This window comes from Bos grunniens, chromosome 9, assembly GCF_055505025.1.
Source record: "Bos grunniens cultivar Pamir isolate PY7600 chromosome 9, Bosgru_T2T1.0, whole genome shotgun sequence".
NCBI classification, from domain to species: Eukaryota; Metazoa; Chordata; class Mammalia; order Artiodactyla; family Bovidae; genus Bos; species Bos grunniens.
The window spans coordinates 53,696,827-53,720,100 of NC_141173.1; the positions used below are offsets into that span (position 1 = coordinate 53,696,827).

The following is a 23,274-nucleotide window of genomic DNA, read 5'->3' on the forward strand; positions in this document are numbered from 1 at the left end:
AAGATGTCTCCTCCAGCATAAAAGATAGGGATACACAGAATAAGTGCACAGAACCTGGGAAGTTTGGGGATTCGATGGTGAAAAGATATATTTCCTGTATGCATGTTTCTCAATGGAAGAGGAGTTTCCCTTGTGCTATGTGTACCAGGGCAGGGTAGTGAGAGGGCAACAGGGTTTGAAAAGAGGAGAAGAAAAGAAAAACCTAGCAGGAAGAGGAGGAAAGCAAATTTAGCAAGGAAACAAATTAGCACTGCCTGGCTAGGTGAGCATCCAACTGAAATTTGGGAATCTGAATTTGAAGTGAAAATGCTAACTTTTTTCAGCAACAGTCAGCGGAGTTGATACTTGTAGTGGAATTCAGTCAACAATTCTCTAAAGGTGCCACAGGCTGGAATCATGCTTGAGTCCCTCTAGGTCAGTGGCTATATTCTTTGGGTTGTGCCAAACTGTTTCTACCCTGATACCCATATGATAACATAAGGATGCATGGTTGTAATCAATTTTTCAAGAGCTGCATTTATTCAAATACCATATGTCAAACGGCTACCTTTTCTCCCTGCAAAGTAAACTGCAAGCAGTACTTGATAAAGTACTCCAGCTCAATAATTCATTCTCCTGTCTGAACCAGTGTAACTTCTGGAACACTGAGCATTCTCAGATACTTCACCATGCTCCATACACTAACAACTGAGGCCCCATTTCCAATAAATGCAATGGTGTGTTGATCTGTCATTTCACTGTCAGCCCACTTTGAGAAAGCATTCATGGCATTACTTCCATCAATACAACCCTAATGTCTTGTGAGTCTTGAACACATAGTAGGTGCTCATGAACCATTTGCTTTATTAATGGATCTCAATTTGAGGATAAACTATAAATGGTTTTTTATAAAGGATACAAACAAAATAAAGTATTCACAAATTAACTTAGAACGTTCAATACCTTTGAATTAACCCTTCATTTGAAATGTTTAGACTTCCCTGGTGGCTCAGATGGTAAAGCGTCTGCCTACAATGCAGGAGACCTGGGTTCGATCCCTGGGTCAGGAAGATCCTCTGGAGAAGGAAATGCCAATCCACTCCAGTACTCTTGTCTGGAAAATCCCATGGACGGAGGAGCCTGGTGGGCTACAGTCCATGGGGTCGCAAAGAGTTGGACACGACTGAGATGTTTGCATGATTATTCCACTCAAATGGAATATCAACTTGCAATATAAGTCTTCTCAAAAGCTTTGTTTGGCTAGTTAGGTTTTTGTCTTGAAATTAACCACGAAGCCCACATATGTTTGCTATCAGGTTGTTTTCTTTTAAAAAATCTTACATTCAGAATTATGAAACTCCCATCTATTACTAACTCAATAGAAATACTAAATGCTTCCAGCAGAGGGCTCAAGAATTCTTTTTTAAGACAAGAAGTTTATAAAATTCACTGTCCAATAGCAGCTGTTGCAAAACTTCAGAAGGCACTCTCACAAAAAACACGTTCTTCTTGATCAAGTGATTCCAGGTCTACAAATTTATTTTAAATAATCCAAACCTGTTTAAAAAAAACCTGTATTACAATAAAGCAGCATATACTATGAATTTATAGATAAATGTACTTTTATCTAATTCCAGAAAAGACATTAAATTATAATCACAAAAAAATCTATATTACTCAGGAGATGGGGAAAGGCCAGGGGAAAAGAACAGAAAAATAACATACAGTATGTTAGTGAGAATTTGAGTGAATATGGCTTTTCACTTTCATTCTTTATGTTTGTATAAACATCTTTTTCACTTTCAAAAGATGAAAAATAGTAATTTATCTTTACAAAATTTGCACACTTCTTAATTTTAGTTCTGAAAATAGGGGTGGAAAAAATTTAGGAAGCAAGTAGAATGGCTTATTTGTGGAACAACCTGGGATTCTGGAGACACTCCATTTTTGGAGGCAGAACTAACAGGATGTAGCACCACTTTATTCATGCCTAAATAACCCTAAAGTACCCCCTGGGATTCCAGAAATTTTCAGACAGGGCTCCTAAATATTTTCATTCACTTTTCTTATTTACATATACTCATTTTCAGCAGGATCTGAGGCATCAGTACAAGCATTTAAAGATTAGAAACATCATTCGAGCCAGGAGAAAATAGGAAACAATGCGATGTTTAGAGGAGAGATACGTGTGTATATATGTATATGTATCTTCATAACTATTAATAATGGCCTGCAAATACGGCTCTAAGCCTCCTAGCATTAAAATCAAAAAAGAAAATGTAGCCTAATACAAGATAAAAAGATGAAAATACTGAAATGAACTCTAGATTCTCCAGGCCCTGAAACTAATGGAAAATTTCCTTCAGACATTATGACTATCATTGAATTACCTATCTGGTGATACTTTTAATACTAACATAAGTGTATTTTGTAAACTTTGCATAAAAAGTAAAAGTTAATAGAGATTCTTCAAAACTCAGATGTAGTTTTCTGATTTTCTCCCTTGATATCTTGATTTAGACATAAGATTTAGAGTAGATGAGCAGTGGTTCTTAAAGCAGGCAGTACAACCTTATAGGTAGCAATTTGGAAATGCATACAGATAGTTTTAGCTGCTCCAGGAAGGGGAATACTATTGGCCTTTATTGGACAGCAGCCAGGCAAACCACAGGACAGCCACCAAATGCAAAGATGGACACGTGTCCGCATGCAAGCTCAGTCATGTCCGACTCTTTGCAACCCTATGGACTGAAGCTCATCGAGGCTCCTCTGTCCATGGGATCCTTCAGGCAAGAACACTGGAATGGGTTGCCATCTTCTTCTCCAGGGAATCTTCCTAACCCAAGGATTGAATTATTTACCACTGAGCCACTTGGGAAGACAGACATGTAAATAGGTGAAAAACTTGTTTATAAAACCCTAAGCCCAGAATTGAACTCTATTTTACATATAGACAAATTTCTATTTGTTTTGCATCAAGATATACTGAATTTTCCAGGAATGCTACCACAATAAAAACCAAGAGAAGACTACTGTTTTGTTTTCTAAGGAATTTTACAGAAAGTTGTTCAGTACTTCAGAAAATCATGTTGCCTAGGGCATGCCCTTGTGGTATCTCTGTTTCCAGCAAAACATCCTTTTGTGTCACTCCGCATCTCTATGCAGCATGAGGATTCTACCTGTAGCTGTATACAGGCAACTGTTTCATTATGTCTTGTGAAGAGTTTTGCCCCAGCCTCTACATACTGAACTGCACATTATTTTCAATATATTTTATTTCCTTCTGTTTGTTATTTATATATGGTTAAGATATTCTTGGCTTCCCTGGTGGCTCAGATGGTAAACAATCTGCCTGCAATGCAGAAGACCCAGGTTCAATCCCTGGGTCAGGAAGATCCCTGGAGAAGAAAATGGCAACCCATTCCAGTATTCTTGCCTAGAGAGTTCCATGGATGGGCCATAGGCTACAGTCCATGGGGTCGCAAAGAATCAGACATGACTGAGTGCCTAACACACACACAAGATATTCTTACTAGTGTTTAGAGTAATTTGTGTGGGTAAGTTATATTATTAGGAATTTCATTTCAGGATAGTAAAGGTGGCCTTGTATATTAAGGGTTGATAGATGTGGTTGAGAACTACCAAGCCAGACTGGCAGGCTGCGTATCTTCTGAGAATTCGTTGTATGTATAATTCCTCCCAGTCAACTTTTAGTGAGAGCTTTCTAGCAAACAGGCTGAGGCTGGAATGTAATTATTCTCTTTTGCTGAATAAGGGGAAAAGTTCATGTCCTTTAAAAAGCTATCAATAGGCTGACATCTTCTTATGATAACTAAAGAGCTAATCAAGAATCTCCACTAAATATACTGGTAAGCTCCCTCCACTCAGATGATTTCATGAGACACCTAAAGGAAGGGTCACAATTTCCTTAGGGAATGATTCGGAATATAGCCAACCTTCAGAAATTCCAACGATCAAGAAAGAACACAACTGTAATGATGTCTGCTTAGAAATACTCTGAACAGGAGTTGCTACTCATCTGCCATAGCAAAGGAAAAACTCAGATGGACATGATGAAATGAAAAATGTCTAGCAATGGGACTTTCTGCCAAAACCGAGAGAAACAAGTGCACAGAACTGTAAAATCCACCCTGAGTTAGCTTAATGGGGCTGACCTACTCTTTTGAGTTACTGAATATTATTTTTTTCTACTTTGGAGGACATCAAATAGAAAAGAAAGGATTGTTTATTGCTCCACTTGTGACAATAAAGCCATTATCAAGAGCACACAGGAAACATTTCTCTTTCTATTCACCATCCTGGCAGTAAGGTGGCGCTGGGAGGTAGAGTGTGGGAGGGAGAGAGGAGGACCCAAGGAACAAATCCAGCTCATTTAAATAAAGTTTTGTATAATGAAGACAAGGTTAAAACAGAGAGGGGTCACATGCATCCTTGTCATCTAATATTATCTCAGATATCCAGAGACCCTCTGAGTGTCATCAGTGTGCGTGTTCTGTATGCATGAGCTCAAGTCCCTTAGTCCACAATGGGTCCTGCAGCACAGAACTTACGCCAAGAAAGATTATAAATGCTGTGAGCATACTGTTCAAACACATTTTGTTTTCAATAAGTGTCTGAGTTTCACAGTGTGCCAAAGGAAAATGTCTGTGTCTAAAATGTGACTATCACTCAAGCAAAATGCTACACGAACACAATGGAGTCCGTCTCCATTTTTGATGTGTGGTGACAGCTCTCAAGCCCCACCACTCCCTCTTCCCTGCTTGCTCCACACCTGGGGGAAAATACAGGAAAAGTCTGAGGTCTCTCTCCCTTGATGCTGGTGGAAAGTTCAAACCACACAAGCCTCTGGCTACATGGAGAATCCTCCAGCCCCACCTCCTAAGCACAATAAACACCAACGCTGATCAATCACCCCTACTTGCCCTCTGAAGACATATTTGGACCTACTGGAACCCACGCTTTTAGCCCCAAAAGCCTCACTATGTGAATGAGAAACGCTTTCCTATCCGCTTGGTCCATGTGTGCTGTTATCAGTCTCAACACTGCAACAAACGCTGAGTGGGTGATGGGCCATTCTGTTTCTGCAGAGTGACTATCAGACAACTAAGAATTCCTAAATTTACAAATTGTTAAGAAAAAGCCAGGAAATAACTTTTTTTTTTAAATCAAAATCATCAGTTTTATTACCAAATTGGAAAGCTGACCTCAGAAGTGTGGCCACAGTTAGACTTCCTCTCTCTGCAACATTTTAGACATTGCTATGCTGAGCAGATGGCTCTGTAATGCCTGCAGTACAAACCACAGCCTGAGTCTTCTCTGAGCAGACACACACAGGGATTTCATGAGGGATAAAGGGATATGAGTCAATACATGAGTCTGAGTAAACTCCGGGGGTTGGTGATGGATAGGGAGGCCTGGCGTGCTGCAGTCCATGGGGTCGCAAAGAGTCAGACACAACTGAGAGACTGTACTGAACTGAAAGGGCTAACAAGCCGGCACAGGCAAACTGTCAGTTAAAACTGACCCGGCTCTACAGGCAGGGGCGCTCCCACAGACCTTCACCTTGAATTGCTGTCGACCATGAGGAACAGACAGGCTTTGGGTCCACTGACACTGTTCTTGGGTCCTCAGCTGAGAAAAGTAAGCTTCTGGGGTCAGGCAGGACCGGAACTTTTAAAATCTCACTTCTCAGTTTTTCACAATACACGTTTAGGTCCCCAACCTGTCCTTATAGCTTTGACTACCTAACCACATCAAGGATTTATCATTTTACTTGACATCCTGAGAAGCCATAAAAATTTCATTTGGCATATGGTCCCTGTCTGTCAAGTTGGTTGACACTTTCTAGGAAGCCACACATGGAAACCTGTAACATCCTCACCCCAAAACATTAAGCAGACACATCTGCTCATTTGTTTCAATAATCCACTGATTTAAAAAAGAGAGAAAATCTCTCTAAAGGCAATAATATAGAGTTTCAAAAGATCCAAGAACGTGAAAACTCACTGATGGAATTCAAACTTATCCCCTTCATTTCACTCTTCTCAAACTTTTCTATGTCAACAGTCCAGTTATGGACTCTGGCACAACTCCGACAAGAATTAAGGTAAGAAGAAAATAATCACTTTCTGCACAATTCAAAATATCCTTCCTTAGACTGTGGATTGTAGACTCTGTGCTCTGGAGCCTAGGGCACAGGGTGCATACCCTGGGGGCCTCTTACTTGCCAGGCTTCTGTAGGTACTGCCAGGTGAAGAAAGAATTTTGCAGCTAAAGTATTTAAACCACTGAATGGTCCTAATGCTACTCCCAAGAGAAGCATTTAAAAAATATTTCTCCCAGATTTTTTCCATGTGCTAATAACATTTAGTTCCACCAGGTTATGTTTATAATAAGTAAATCTGATGGGGACTTTTTCTCATGTAAAGTGACACATCTTTTCCTGAAGGAATGGTTTATGAGAAGGCAGTTCCAATTAAGATTCCTGTCACTCTGCTGCCAGGCCTGACACTCAGGTCTCCAGAGAAAAGTATTCCACTGCAGAGAATAAATACACTTTCAATGATCATCAAAATAAGGCTACAGTGTCTGCCTTATCAGGGCTATAAAAAAGTCACATGAACACATTAAATAAACAAATGAGAATCAGGAAGAAAACCTTGACTATACAAGAGCAAGAAAATTAAGGAGCTATGTCTTCTAGTTTTCAATTCCTGATTACATGAGCACAGTTATAGCTAAAAAAAAAGTATTTCTCACTTCACAGAATGTCACACTTCCCTAGATTTCCAAAGCGTTCAAAATATTAATACTAATAGTTATACAAAATGTCCTTGTTGAGATTCTACTAAAGCACTCTCTGCACCAGGGAACGGTAATCAGGATGTGTGTCCCCAGAGATAGGTTCTTCCATGATGCTGAGGAACCAGAGGCTGGAGCTACTGGATATGAAAAGAAAAGCAAGAAAACAACAGATATCAAAGAGTCCTTTTCATCTGCCCAGATACGGTGTGCCTGGTTCATGGCTGGCAAAGTTAGCAGTACCTAGAGGGGTACTCTGGGAAATTCAAAGGGGATTACAAACCTATCATTGAGTGCACAGTTTCTCTCTTTACTGGGTTTCTGGAAATGCTCCATCAGGCAGCAAGGGACAGGACACATGGAAGGGAGAGTTCTCAGGAAAGTTAAGAGGAAGCCAACGAGCTTGAACCCCTTGCTCTACTATATGGAAGGCATTTAGTCCCTGACGACTGAGCGACTTCACTTTCACTTTTCACTTTCATGCATTGGAGAAGGAAATGGCAACCCACTCCAGTGTTCTTGCCTGGAGAATCCCAGGGACCGGGGAGCCTGGTGAGATGCCGTCTATGGGGTTGCACAGAGTCGGACACGACTGAAGCGACAGCAGCAGCAGCAGCTCAGCTGGTAAAGAATCTGTCTGCAATGCAGGAGACCTGGGTTTGATCCCTGGGTTGGGAAGATCCCTTGGAGAAGGGAATAGCTCCAGTATTCTGGCCTGGAGAATTCCATGGATCCTATAGTCCATGGGGTCACAGAGTTGGACACGACTGAGCAACTTTCACTTTATCACATTATCGGCATATAGTCTTTCGTCCTTAACATCATGGCAGCCAGAGTATTAATACAGCAAACTTTATTGTAGTTCTCAGTCCTATTTGCTTTCATTTTGGGCCCTTACCTACTTAAATTCCAAGAGGCATAATCAAAGACCTTTAGGACTACATGTTCTTCTGCTTGTTGAGCTGGTGGCTCAGACAGCAAAGAATCTGCCTGCAATGCACAAGACCTGGGTCTGATCCCTGGGTTAGGAAGATCCCCTGGAGAAAGGAATAGCTACCCACTCAAGTATTCTTGCCTGGAAAACTTCATGGACAGAGGAACCTGGTGGACTATAGTCCATGGGGTCACAAAAAGTCGGACACAACTGAGTTACTAACACTTTCAGTTTTTTTTCATTTACACTTGCTGAGCAGTGCTCATATCTTTATGAAAGGGTCTTGATGTTAGGTGCTCCTCACTGACTGGCTGGGTTTTCTGAGGCATCATCTGAGGCAAGTAACATCTCCATTAGAATCCTTCTTTAAAAAAATTTTTTTTGAAGTGTAGTTGGTTTAAAATCTTGTTAGTTTCTGCTGTATAGCAAAGTGAATTAGTTATACATATAAATATAACCACTCTTTTTCAGATTCTTTTCCCATATATGTCATTACAAAGTACTCAGTAGAGTTCTCAGTGGGGACTTGCTCGTTATCTATTTTATATATAGTAGTGTGCATATGTCAATACCAATCTCTTTTTTAAAAAAAGTTTTATTTAATTTTAAGTGGTGGAAAGCTGCTTTATAATTTTATGTTGGTTTCTGTAGTACAACAGTCAGTATTACAGAACAACTGTACTGTGAATCCAGTTATAATTATATATATATATATATATCCCATCACTCCTGAGCTTCCTTCCCTCCTCCCATCCCTAGACAGTTTTTTCCCCCTTCTTTTTCAGATCTCTTCTATCAGGACTGGACTGAAATAGGAATGGACTCCTGGCCAGAGTTGGAAAGCAAGGAGATTGAGGGACAGCAGGGGAACAGGATTCCCTTTGCTCACCGGTAAGTAAAAGGTGGCATTTCCTCAGGTTCACTTTATCTTTTTCTTCCTCTGGCAGATCTTGCCAGTGACAATTTTGCATCATACCCTTTGCTTTTAACCTAGCTCCTGGAGCCAGCCCAGAACAGGACTTGCAGTCTGGCTCCTCTGCTCTCCATGGCCAGTTCCACTGTGTACAGCTGTGCAGGGTCACTCACGAGCACTGCCACGCATGCGGGGCTCTGCTCAGGTGATGACCCAAGCAGGGTGTTCCCACAGGAAGGGCACGCCTCTAACTAGTGTGAAGCCAGAGTGCATGTGTGCCTTGATAAGAAAAGCGCATGCATTTTCAGAGGATGTATTAGCATTAGGAGGACAATTTGATTTTTCTTTAAAATTTCCTGGATGATATCTGTGACCAATTTTAAGAAGGCTATGCTTTAGAACAGTGTGTAGGAGGAACACACACACACACACACACCTTGTTACACAGTGGTACTCATTCATCACACCCACTCTATACTTTCAATTTTCTTCCCAAGGCAGTAACGATTTTCAGGCACTTAAAATACTTAACATTTTATACTATGCTTACTACAACAGACTGAAGGTATAATCAACTATCAGGAATAGCTTAGGTAGATAATTTAAATGTTAACCCAAGATTTTTACAAATCTACATACATATCATGGCTGAAGACCATCTTTCAGCAAATATTCACAATAGTAAATAACAAGAAACTGAAGAACCATGCTTTTATTCATATTTTTATTCTAAACTCTTTGCTTAATGTTCATTTCATTTCCAGAGTAAGACAAAGCTCTTTTGCATTTTCCAAGTATACTACAATTCCATTTTTTGCTGTCATCTATGTTTATATTTCAAAGAGAAAACAGATTTATCATAAAGTCATTTTGGTATTTAAGAAACCAAACTGCCATGAATGTTGTTCAAGAAAGACTGTACCAAACTTCCACCCTGCAGCAAAGAATAATCACACACAAAGTACAAATGCAGCAACTCAGAGCCCTCATGAACTCAGCACTGGAAAAGCACCCAGGTCGGGAGAACCATCAAAAAGAGTTCACTTTCTATTTTTTTCCTTTTTTAAGATTTTATTAATACATTAATATTGGATGTTATATCACTATAAGGGTTTTGTTATCACAATGCCATTCAGTACATGTGAGGGCTTACTGTGTGCCAGGCACCAGGCAAAACAACTTACCCAGGTTACAGCCTTAAACGTTCACAGCAGCCCTAGGAAGCAGGTAGGATTTATGATCCTCACCTTTGAAAAGTTCCAAGGTGATACATGTGAGCCCCTAGATACAGCTCCAGACAACCAGAAGATATTTTTAGAAAAGGTCTACTTGTGGGACAAACCCCAACTACTTCCCCAAGATCAGAATGTCCATCACATTCTCCACTTGGCCCCAGTCCTAGGATCCAAACCTGGCCCCCATCTTGAGAAAACAGAAAACTGCCCCCACAGACCCTCCAAGGTCTCCCCTTAAGGCTGCTCCCAAGAAGGCCACAACACCCAAGGGCCCCTCACCTGGACGGCTAGTCCATCTCCTCTCTTGGGGTTTCGAGGCCGAGGCTGTTTATTTCGCTTCATCCTGTCCTGGCACTTGGTGCAGCACTGTATACAAGATGGCTTAATAAGGCAGCCAAGGCCCCTGGGGCCTGAACACCTGAGCAGAGCACCAGCAGGATTGGCTTGCTAGTTGCCAGTGTCTCACCATGGTGACTTGCACCCAGACTGTTCTATTCTAGGCTGCTGCTGCTGCTAAGTCGAGTCAGTCGTGTTTGACTCTGTGTGACCCCATAGACGGCAGCCCAGCAGGCTTCCCCGTCCCTGGGATTCTCCAGGCAAGAACACTGGAGTGGGCTGCCATTTCCTTCTCCAATGCACAAAAGTGAAAAGTGAAAGTGAAGTCGCTCAGTCGTATCTGACTCCTAGCGACCCCATGGACTGCAGCCTAACAGGCTTCGCAGCCCATGGGATTTTCCAGGCAAGAACACTGGAGTGGGGTGCCATTGCCTTCTCCCCTATTCTAGGCTAGTAGTGCCTAAAAACAGTTTCTCATGCTCCACTCCAACTCTGGGCCAGACTATTTCTGAGCTTACTTTTGAGTTATTAAGGCCCATCACTCCAATAGTGGGCTTCCCAGGTGGCTCAGTGGTAAAGGTCTGCCTGCTAAGGCAGGAGATGCAGGTTCACTCCCTGGGTTGGGAAGATCCCCTGGAGAAGGAAATGGAGGCCCACTCCTGTATTCTTGCCTGGAAAATCACATGGACAGAGAAGCCAGGTGGGTGACAATAAGAGGGTTGCAAAAGAATCAGACACAACTGAGCGACTGAACAGCAAACTTAATCTTGGAGGTGACATTGATTATAACCAACCTTATGTGAAGATACTGAGGTTCAGAGTTGTGCCAACTGAGATATTCAACTGATGCACAAGGGCATCCCTCTTTCCTCTAAAGGAACCTGCTGCTGCTAAGTCACTTCAGTCGTGTCCGACTCTGTGCTACTCCATAGACGGCAGACCACCAGGCTCCCCGTCCCTGGGATTCTCCAGGCAAGAACACTGGAGTGGGTTGCCATTTCCTTCTCCAATGCATGAAAGTGAAAAGTGAAAGTGAAGTCGCTCAGTCGTGTCCGACTCCTAGCGACCCCATGGACTGCAGCCTACCAGGTTCCTCCGTACATGGGATTTTTCAGGCAAGAGTACTGGAGTGGGTTGCCACTGCCTTCTCCCAAGAGTTCGCTTTCTAAAACGTCCAAATACTTCCCCATCTCCTTAATCAAGGTATAACAAATATGACTTAATTTTTTCTTAATGACATAGAGCATTAAGAAAGGGCTAAGAATAAATGAAAAGGATTCAAAATTAAGAGGACTGGGTTTGACTCACTGGGTCAAACCTGGGAGATTGATCTTAGTCATTTACTGCACCTTCCAGGGCTTGTCGTCTTTACAACAGGATCACTAAATTCCTCAGAGCTGTCTAGAGTATTAGGCTACACAGCACACATGAAATGCCCAGGGCAGTGCCCTTGTTCCTGAAGAGGGTGCTCCACGAAATGCCAGCCCACTTCCTGTCCCTTCAGTGCACAGTCTGAAAAGATGAGTTATTGCTGTATATGCTGCAAGACTGTCACCTCTGTGTGACATGTTGTGGGATGCAACATCAAGAATGGGTCACTGGGCAGAATAAATGCAACTCTGTCTCCCCCCTAGAACTTTGTTCTAAGTGCACACACACACATTTGTTCTTCTGCAAACTTCTTCCCTATTCCCTAGCAGTCTCCTTACCCTTCAAAGGGCTTCCCTTGTAGCTCAGCTGGTAAAGAATCTGCCTGCGTTTTCTGTGAAGGTTTGCACTGAGGAACCAAGTTAACCACATCCTCTCCTTTGTCCCCACTGTGTCTCATATTCTGCTATTATGCTTCCCACCACAGTAGGACATGGAATCATGTATATGACTCTCCCCCACCAGGATGTGAGCCTGCCAAAAGCAGCAGCCCTTATTTTAGCACAGAAGACACTGAACATAAGTTGGATGAAATGAAATTAAATAACAAAACACTATAAAAGAAGATAAATAACTACTCGGTATCTGGTCTGACGTAGTTGCTGCTGCTGCTGCTAAGTCACTTCAGTCGTGTTCGACTCTGTGTGACCCCAAAGACGGCAGCCCACCAGGCTCCCTTGTCCCTGGGATTCTCCAGGCAAAAACACTGGAGTGGGTTGCCATTTCCTTCTCCAATGCATGAAAGTGAAAAGTGAAAGTGAAGTCTCTCAGTCGTGTCAGACTCTTAGCGACCCCATGGACTGCAGCCTACCAGGCTCCTCTGTCCATGGGGTTTTCCAGGCAAGAGTACTGGAGTGGGGTGCCATTGCCTTCTCCACTGACATAGTTGAGTAGCTCTCAAATGAAAGTAGGGGGTGACGAGGGTGGGCAAAATGGGTGAAGGGGGGGGTCAAAGGTACAAACTTTTATAAGATATAAAAGTTTTAAGATAAATAAGTCCTGGGTTGTAATGTACAACATGGCAACTATAGTTAACAATACTGTACTGTATACCTAAAACATGCTATGAAAGGAGATTTTAAAAATCCTTATCACACAAAAAAATCTGTCAACTTTGTGTGGTGACAGACATTAATTAAAACTTATTACAGTAATTGTTTTGATGTAAATCATTCTGTTGTACATAATGAAAATCATTCTGTTGTATACCTACAACTAATACAATGTCAGTTACATCTCAACTGGGACTTCCCTGGCAGTCCAGTGGTTAGAACTTCACCTTCCAATGCAGGGAGTGCAGGTTCGATTCCTGATCTGGAAGCTAAGATCCCACATGCCTTGTAGCCAAAAAACCAGAACATAAGTAACAGAAGCAATACTGCAACAGATTCAACAAAGACTTTTTAAATGCTCCATATCAAAAATAAATCTTAAAAATATTACATCTCAATTTAAACATAATTCTATAAGGATGGGTTTCGTGTGTTCTAATAGTTGTTTCACTAACATGCAATGAGGTAAGAAAGATGAAGCTTCAGATCTCTGTTCATACTGTTCATATGCAGTCTTGTTTTGATTTTCTCTGACAGTCATACACTAACATATGTTAGTTGTCACCATTACTTTCATTTAAAAAGCAAGAAATAAAATGAATGTGCTCTGGAGATTCCTGTAGGTCCTCTAATGATTTTAGTGCTGAACAAACTTTGGCTTTTAAACCATCACATTCTAATCTGAGGCCCTGACCCTGAAATAAATGCAGAGGATAGGGTGCCAAGATGTTAGACATAGCTCTTTAAAGCTTTAATTTGGTCTTTTGGACTTCCCTGGTGGCTCAGAGGTTAAAGCATCTGCCCACAATGCAGGAGACCTGGGTTCAATCCCTGGGTCAGAAAGATCCCCTGGAGAAGGAAATGGCAACGCACTCCAGTATTCTTGCCTGGAGAATCCCATGGACGGAGGAGCCTGATAGGCTACAGTCCACTGGGTTGCAAAGAGTTGGACACGACTGAGTCACTTCACTTTCACTTTTGGTCAATAAAGCCATGATTGAGTCACTGAGCTTCAGTGAACTGATAACAACGAAAATTCGAGTTATCTTGCAAACTCTCCCATATGATAATCCCTTAAGATATTTAAAAATTGTATAAGCAAGCCACTGAGCTAAGATTAAAATACCATGTTTCCTGGGTCATATTTAAAATCAAAGTGTTCTACTTACCTTTCTATTATTTTAGTTATTAAGTGGAGGCAAAACTTTTTTTCAACATTGACAAGAATAACAAGAAAAATACCTAGACCTCATTCCTCAAGGATAATCTCCTCTGGTCATGTGAAGTTAAGCCTCTCGGATGACATCTGGTACCATACCTGTCCTGTGTATGCAAACTCCAGAGCCTGCTTTAAGCCAAGACTGGTCACACCGTGTAAATTCACCTCGTCAGCACCACTTTCCACCATACAAAGACTGAACATGGCCTGAGGTAGGAGAGAAAGGAAGACAGTTATGGGACTTAAAAAGCAAGGGAACACAATGAAGTCCTAGAGAAATTAAGAAAGAAACAAGTTAAAGATTGATTTTGGTTTCTGAAATGCTTCCACAAGGCTTCCTTCACACAAGCCACTGCAAATCACTCTGGTGTCCGGTTACAGTAACACACAAAGGGCCCTGCGTGCCTCATACACAGAGTAGCACTGAATCCCGCAGCTGTTCTCTGGGGGTGACTTGGGTTCAGGTTCTCTCCCTGAACCCACTGTCTCCATCCTGGGGTCCCACAGCTAACCTAAAATGGGGAGCATTCCCAAACTTTCTTGCCAAAAGGACACGGAAAGCAGTGCCTTGTTCCCAGACTTCTCCGCCTTTCTTCCCTGCCTCATTTCAGTGACGCATCTCTTTCCTCACACCTGACATACATCACACTCTATTCCAGTGGTTCTCAAAGTGTGGCCCCTGGGTCAGCAACATTAGCATCTCCTGGGAACTCCTTAGAGTATAAATTTAATGGGGCTCTAACCTAGACCTTGGAGAAGGAAATGGCAACCCACTCCAGTGTTCTTGCCTGGAGAATCCCAGGGACAGGGGAGCTGCCATCTGGTGGGCTGCCGTCTATGGGGTCGCACAGAGTCAGACACGACCAAAGCGACTTAGCAGCAGCCGCAGCAGCAGCAACCTAGACCTTGGAGAAGGAAATGGCAAACCACTCCAGTGTTCTTGCCTAGAGAATCCCATGGACAGAGTGGCCTGGTGGGCTGCTGTCCATAGGGTCTCACAGAGTCGGACATGACTGAAGCAACTTAGCATGCATGGATGCACTGGAGAAGGAAATGGCAACCCATTCCAGTATTCTTTCCTGGAGAATCCCAGGGACAGAGGAGCCTGGTGGGCTGCCGTCTACGGGGCTGCACAGAGTCAGGCACGACTGAAGCAACTTAGCAGCAGCAGCAGCAGCAACCTAGACCTGGAGGAGGAAATGGCAACCCACTCCAGGATTTTTGCTTGGGAAATCCCATGGACAGGGGAGCCTGGCGGGCTACCAGTAACCTGGGTTGTAATAGGCTATCCAAGTGATTCCGAAGCTTACCAGAATCTGAGAACCACTGTCTTAAGATATTCAGTGAAAATCAATCTGCCCCCAAACCAGTTCTCCAAATGGCCAACGGATTGAAAATCAGTTTGTCAAATGAAAACTTTGAAATTAAAAAAAAATGCAGGAATTTCCCAGCAGTCCAGTGGCTAGGACTCTGTACTTTCACTGTCAAGGGCACGGGTTCAATCCCTGGCCAAGGAACTAAGATCCAATAAGCCACGTGGTACAACCAACAATAAATAAATAAAATTTTAAAAAATGAAAACCACTAATTTGTACACTTATAACAAGTTCAACTTAACAGGTAATAAAGATAATATTCTATTTTGGACCACTGATGATGAAATACACTATTTAGAAAACTGTACATCTATGTAGTGAAGAATTAACCTTATCCAAAGGACCTCTCCAGGCCTAAGAATATCCTGCCTGAAAGGAGTATCTCTGTTCTCTGGGGCTATGACCACTGACAGTATAACAACATGATTTATGATGGGAGCTTTGGTTCATACTGTATCAGCTGTGACCTCCAGAGGAGCAAGGGACCAAAGCTAGTAGTCTGACCCCCAGGAGAGGCTAGAGATGAAAGGTCAGCCACACAGGATGACTGTGAGTAAACACCAATAAAAGCTCTGGACACCGAAAACCTGAGAGAGCTTCCCGGGTTGGCAGTCCCCCGTGCATACTGTCACAGAGTCTGGGCAAGAGCGGGTAAGGCTAGGACTCCACAGGCGGAGGAAGGCCGGATGATCCATGTTGGGTCCCTTTCTGGACTCTGCCCTTTGTGTCTCTTCCCTTGGCTGGTTCTGATTTGTTCAGTGCAGTTGCTCAGCCGTGTCCGATCTTTGCAACCCCATGAACTACAGCAAGCCAGGCCTATGTGTCCATCACCAACTCCTGGAGTTTACTCAAACTCATGTCCATTGAGTCGGTGATGCCATGCAATCATCTCATCCTCTGTCGTCCCCTTCTCCTCCCGCCTTCAATCTTTCCCAGCACCAGGGTCTTTTCAAACAGTCAGTCCTTCGCATCAGGTGTCCAAAGTACTGGAGTTTCAGCTTCAACATCAGTCTTTCCAATACATATTTAGGACTGATTTCCTTTAGGACGGACTGGTTGGATCTCCTTGCAGTCCAAGGGACTCTCAAGAGTCTTCTCCAACACCACAGTTCAAAAGCATCAATTCTTCAGGCGCTCAGCTTTCTTCACAGTCCAACTCTCACATCCATACATGACCACAGGAAAAACCATAGCCTTGACTAGACAGACCTTTGTTGGCAAAGTAATGTCTCTGTTTTTTAATATACTATCTAGGTTGCTCATAATTTTTCTTCCAAGGAGTAAGCATCTTTTAATTTCATGGCTGCAGTCACCATCTGCAGTGATTTTGGAGCCCCCCAAAATAAAGTCTCACATTGTTTCCCCATCTATTTGCCATGAAGTGATGGGACCAGATACCATCTTAGTTTTCTAAATGTTGAGTTTTAAGCCAATTTTTTCACTCTCCTCTTTCACTTTCATTAAGAGGCTCTTTAGTTTTTCTTCGCTTTCTGCCATAGGGGTGGTGTCATTTGCCTATCTGAGATTATTGATATTTCTCTCAGCAATCTTGATTCCAGCTTGTGCTTCATCAAGCCCAGCGTTTCTCATAATGTACTCTGCATATAAGTTAAATAAGCAGGGTGACAATATACAGCCTTGACGTACTCCTTTCCCGATTTGGAACCAGTCTGTTGTTCCATGTCCAGTTCTAACTGTTGCTTCCTGACCTGCATACAGATTTCTCAGGAAGCAGGTCAGGTGGTCTGGTATGCCCATCTCTGTCAGAATTTTCAACAGTTTGTGGTGATCCACACAGTCAAAGGCTTAGGCATAGTCAATAAAGCAGAAATACATGTTTTTCTAGAACTCTCTTGCTTTTTCAATAATCCAGCAGATGCTGGGAATTTGATCTCTGGTTCCTCTGTTTTTTCTAAATCCAGCTTGAACATCTGAAAGTTCGCAGTTCATGTATTATTGAAGCCTGGCTTGGAGAATTTTGAGCATTACTTTACTAGCGTGTGAGATGAATGTAATTGTGTGGTAGTTTGACCATTCTTTGGCATTGCCTTTCTTTGGGATTGAAATGAAAACTGACCTTTTTCAGTCCTGTGGCCACTGCTGAGTTTTCCAAATTTGCTGGCATATTTGAGTGCAGCACTTTCACAGCATCATCTTTTAGGATTTGAAATAGCTCAACTGGAATTTCATCACCTCTACTAGCTTTGTTCATAGTGATGCTTCCTAAGGCCTACTTGACTATGCATTCCAGGATGTCTGGCTCTACATGAGTGATCATACCATTGTGATTATCTGGGTTGTGAAGATCTTTTTTGTATAGTTCTTCTAGGTATTCTTGCCACCTCTTCCTAGTATCTTCTGTTTCTGTTAGGTACATACCATTTCTGTCCTTTATTGAGCCCATCTTTGCATGAAACGTTCCCCTGGTATCTCTGATTTTCTTAAAGAGATCTCTAGTCTTTCCCATTCTATTGTGTTCCTCTATTTCTTTGCATTGATCTCTGAGGAAGGCTTTCTTATCTCTCCTTGCTATTCTTTGGAACTCTGCATTCAAATGGGTATATCTTTCCTTTTCTCCTTTGCTTTTCACTTCTCTTCTTTTCACAGCTATTTTTAAGGCCTCCTCAAACAAAGGTTCTGATTTGTATCCCCTGAAATAAGCCATATCTGTGAGTATACAAGCTTTCAGTGAGTTGTATGAGTCCTTCAAGCAAATTACTGAACATGTGAGTACTATTTAAGCTCATACTAAATATTTTTAATTTTACAAAGTGATTTTTTTTGTTTTGCCAATGGATTAATATTCATATTATACCAATATTTTATTCTGACAAATTCACTTTTGAGCTTCACAATTCTTTATGTTTTAAATTAATATGTATGGAATGAGTGGATTTAATTGATGGTCCTTTATTCTTTCTGGAGGGTGGTAAAGAATCTGTCTGTCAATGCAGGAGAGGCAGGTTTGATCCCTGGGTTGGGAAGAATCCCTGGAGAAGGAAATGGCAACCCACTCCAGTATTCTTGCTTGGAAATCCCATGGACAGAAAAGCCTGGCAGGCTACAGTCCATGGGATTGCAAAACAGCCAGACACAACTTAGTGACTAAACAACAACATTCTTTCTTGAGGTCCTCATTTCTATTTCACACAGTAAGAGTTTTAAGTTTCATAATAAATAAGATTCTCTTGGATAACTTATAGTTAACATTCTAACTTGTTAGAAATACAAAATTACTGTTCTCTTACCATTTGAGAAATTTTGTAAAGAATATTTTAAATGCTTACAATGTGATAAAATAAAAAATAATATTCAAAGTGTCCTAAAGACATTGGGAGTATGTAACATGTAGCATATACAATTGTAAGATTAAATAGCAAACATTCAGAATATATTTAACTTTCAAAAATTTACTTTATCATGAATAAATGAAATCTAATATTCATTTAGAAATTGTCAAAGGTGAATGGTCAATATGGCAAATTTGACAACTTGGTGAGTTAGTGAGTTGATCTGACTTCCCACTGATGCCATTGGCAATAAAGGTACTATGCATAGCTTAAGAACACTAGAGGCAAATTTACATAATACTTGATCGGTGAAGAACCGTGATAAACAGCAAACTTGTAACCAAAAATTTAGAGTTTGAACAATCACAGGTGACTCGGACAAACACATACCCTCTCTGTGATTCAGCTTTCTTATCTGAAAAATGGGGCTAAAAATTGTGCCCATTCATGAACCTGAAGGTTATATAATAGTAATATAAAGTATTCAGTAGAGTACCTGCTATATGGCAAGCTCTTAGTGAAATAATTTATACTTTGCGAAAACAATGAAATAGAATGAAGCTTCTCCTATGTATTCTCTGGTTAAAAGAATTGACATATCAGAAGTATCAGTTCTGAGAATTTTTTATTTTGCTTTGTTTTATTTTTTAAATCAAATATGGCTATAGATAAAAATGTTCACAGGAAAGACTTAGTGTTAAGTAGGTTCTGCTTAGGCATTTGTAGATCTGAAATTTAAAAATTAAAAAGCATAGGTTACAGTAGAAAACTTTCAATCTGTGTAATTCTAAATTTGTTTCTAGACTTTTTATAGCTTCTTTTAAAAGAAACTGAAAGAAATTTCCGCTGCTTTCAGTGTCCTTTTTTTTTTAACATGAGATGAGTGTTTCAGTTTTTAATATTCCCACATTAACTTGATTTTTTTCAGGTTTCCAAGTTGTAATTGCATCTGATATGGTAACCAGCTGCTCTCCATCAAACCATATACAGAGCAGGACAGAAATGACTCAAACTGCAAACAAATTATCTGGGTTAATGAAATGGAAAATGTTCCTTTTTAGAGTAAGGTTTAAAGAACAAAACAACCTGCCAAGGGAGTTTTTTGAATCTGTTTTCATAAGGATCGTTCAAAAGCAACCAAGACAATATTGCACAGAACAGGTTTCCACCCTCAACCAGAGATTTGTGAGCTACGAACCTGAAACCTGGCTTGGCAGAGTTGGGAAAAGAATATAACCCCTAAAAAATGTTACATGTTTGTATAAGCAACAAAGCAACACAAATTGGTCACTGTGGTTATGTTATAGAGTATAACTATAGAGGGAAGGAAGGAACTACTATTTTACTCCACTTACATATAACATTATTTGGATCATTATCATGAACACGTGTTACCTGTGTATTTCTAACAACTGTCTTTTGAAACCTGTCATATTTTTAAGGTCATAGGTTGTGCAGGAAGACACATCTGATTCATATCCTGGTTCTATAACCTACTTGGTCATGGAGGCTATTTACCTTGAACACATGGTCTTTGGATAATTTGTTCACTCCTCTGAACCTCAGGCTGTTATCTGTAGATGGGGACGATAACAACCTCACAGGGTTGACTTGATGTTTAGATTAATGTCAAGCATAACCCCTGGCACAGAGTAGATGCTCAATAAATAGAAACTCATTTCTAATCCAGAGCTAAGAAACAGCCTTCTCCACCCGCCCTCTGCCCAAATCCATTCCTCTCAAAGACTTTCCTAATGACAATTCCATTCAAAATTCCTATGTCTGGCCACAGGACTTCACATTCATCACATACCCCTACACCCTACTTTAAGGACTGACTCCATCGTACAAACCATCACCTCCATTTCCAAAAACACCTAACTTCCATTCTGATATCATATCATTTGGTCCTAGAAACTTAATGTTACAAACAACACATTATTTTTAAAAAGCAGCAAAGCTCATTAATTAAGAGGTAAAAAAGGGTCCTTCCCTGGTGGTCCAGTGGTTAACAATTTGCCTGCCAATGCACGGGACATGGGTTTGATCCCTGGTCCAGGAAGATTCCACATGCTGTGGGGCAGGTCAGCCTGTGTGCCACAACTACTGAGCCTGCTCACCTAGAGCTTGTGCTCAGAACAAAAGATGCCACCGCAATGAGAAGCCCGCATGCCTCAATGAAGAGTAGCCCCTACCTGGCGCAACCAGAGAAAGTCTGCAAGTAGCAACAAAGACCCAGTGTAGCCAAAAATAAATAAATAAATTTTTTAAAAAGGGAACTAAGAAATCAAAGTCGATGTCCTGAGTTTAATAAATTTACTAGGCACCTCAATTAGGAAGTGCTTCATTGCTGCTGCTGCTGCTGCTGCTGCTAAGTTGCTTTAGTCGTGTCTGACTCTGTGCGACCCCATGGACTGCAGCCTACCAGGCTCCTCTGTCCATGGGATTTTCCAGGCAAGAGTACTGGAGTGGGTTGCCATTGCCTTCTCCGAAGTGCCTCACTGGGTAACACCAAATGAGGAAGAACCCAGCCATCTGACACAGTGAAATGCCAGCCACCTAGGCTTCCTAACCTTGTTAAAGAATGTCTGGAGACCTGCTAGAGCCCATGGGGAAGAAGAGTCTCCTTCGGTAGCAGAAGAGGTGATGAGACCACGGTGCTATTTTGTAGCATCAAACTTACTGAAAAGTTAAACTGTAATGTGCATAAAAGTGAGCACCATATTTGCCTTCTCCACCATGAAGCCCCTAGACCCGAGCATTACATGTGTGCAATGAGTACAGGGCAATGAACGAGTGAATGAATGCCCTGACAAACTCTTTAAAAATTCAACAGCAGATAATGAACAGCTCTTCTACATCATCATAAACAAAAATAATTCGACATAAAGAATTTCTGGATATAAGGCATTTTAGACCCTGGGATAAAACCAAAAGTTAGAGAAAGAGTATCTACCAAATTAGTTCAAAGCTAGACATTTAGAAAAAAAGTAAGAACGTATGGCAATGTCCTCTATCAAGCCACAACATTCTGCCAAAGCATGGGAGGCTTCTGCTTAGAAACAAGAAAACACTGCACAGACTCCTTCTTGGTTCACACTGTTTTGTCTTTGGGAGAGCCTTGGCCAGGCTGAGATTTACAGTCATCACAGCTTCCTCTTGGCTGATCATGTGCTGCAACCACCACAAATCTTTCTAATGGAAAACCCAGTTTGTGAGAATGCAATCCACTTGAAGTGCCTACCACAGATAGAGCTGTGGATTTATAGTGTGCCATTCCTTCTGTAATTCACACGGAAATGACATGAATTGAGTCCTAAAATCACAGTACATGAATTAAGTTTCCTTAGGTCACATTAGTTGTCATGCAGTCACAGGATGAGCTACAACCAATTTTAGGCTGGGATTTGGGACATTATGCCACAAAACTGACCGATGGCAATTCTACTACATCCTCAGAGATAAGTAGAATGGCAGATGATAGACTTCGTTAGGCACTTAGTTGGTAAATTATGATCTCTTTACCTGGTAAGCTACATGTAGCTTTGGAGTTGCCCTGGATAGGAGCAAGATGTATGGTGAATTCTCGTTTCATCAGGAACACAAATGATTTTACAGATGAAATAACTAGATTGTTTGGGGCACATTCAACTCTTATCTTTTGTGAGAGACAAACAAAAGTAAACATGTCTAAAGGAGGTATAGAAAAGAGCAATTCGCAAAGACTGTGGCAGACCCAGCCTGATCCCCCAAAGCCTTTTATATATTCTGTAATTAGTGATGTTTACAATGGCCATGAGGCATTACAGAGATAGGAACTAACCTCTAAATCAACAAAGATTACATTTTGCTCAATTTAGTGTTAATGGTGATTATCCTTTATTGCATTCTGGTTATACCTCACATATAAAACAGGTAGTAAATCTCAGCTGATGAGACTGTTCAATTAACCACAATAGCCCATTTCCTTGATTTTAAGGATAGAAGGGTCTTGACCATAGTTTCAAACTGGACTATTTACCTTCTTTATCTCACAAATGCAAAAGCAATCCAAGCCATTTGAGGAGCTTAATGACCTGAAAGAGTGGGGATATTTGGTTGGAGTGTTTTTTTCTCCCTGTACATTTATGGCTTTTTAGAAGTCTCCCTCAAACAATACAGTAATACTCTCAGAGAATAAAATGTCAGAACAAATGAAAACGGTAAAATATTACTATAAATATAGTCAGACAGAAAAAAGGTGAATTTATTTCTGAAATACCAGTTTTCCCTCACCTTCACCATGTAAAGGAAAAATCCACCTTATATGCTAAAAATTGCGAAACATATTGATTTTCCCAACATCTTCAAATATGTAGCTTGTTTACTCCAAGAATCTGTGTTTCATAGCTTTGCTCTTGGCACATTACTTCTTAAATTAACTACATGGTGATAATGAGCCCTTCAAAACCAGGATGATTATGGTTTATCCTACTTCTCCTTAGAACTCTCCTCCTCCTGGATGTGGCCATATTTCAACTACTTGGGTCTACTGAGGGAAAATGGAGTGGAAAAAGAACACAAATCAAGCTGTTCTTTTCTTAGCTAAAGAGACAGTACACATGAAAACCAGAAACTGCCCATCATGAAGTCAGGTTATATTTATCTTTCTCACCAGTCAGATACTCTGGAAAATGACACCCACACATCT

At 41.2% G+C, this 23,274-nt stretch overlaps 1 protein-coding gene across 26 annotated transcripts in view; it reads right to left on the reverse strand.

Moving 5' to 3' along the window:
* The window catches only part of KLHL32 (kelch like family member 32), a 216,073-nt gene that overhangs the window by 107,673 nt on the left and 85,126 nt on the right, over positions 1-23,274 (reverse strand). For 22 of the 26 annotated variants that reach the window (XM_086317660.1, XM_086317643.1, XM_086317639.1 and 19 more), the window contains one exon: positions 14,018-14,125. The exons of the other annotated variants lie outside the window; for them this stretch is intronic. Coding sequence is in view for 17 of the 22 variants with exons in the window: in XM_086317643.1 (XP_086173769.1) it covers positions 14,018-14,125 (108 nt within the window). In the remaining 5 variants the exon portion in view is untranslated. The remainder of the gene's footprint in view (positions 1-14,017; positions 14,126-23,274) is intronic. 26 annotated transcript variants of the gene reach the window in all.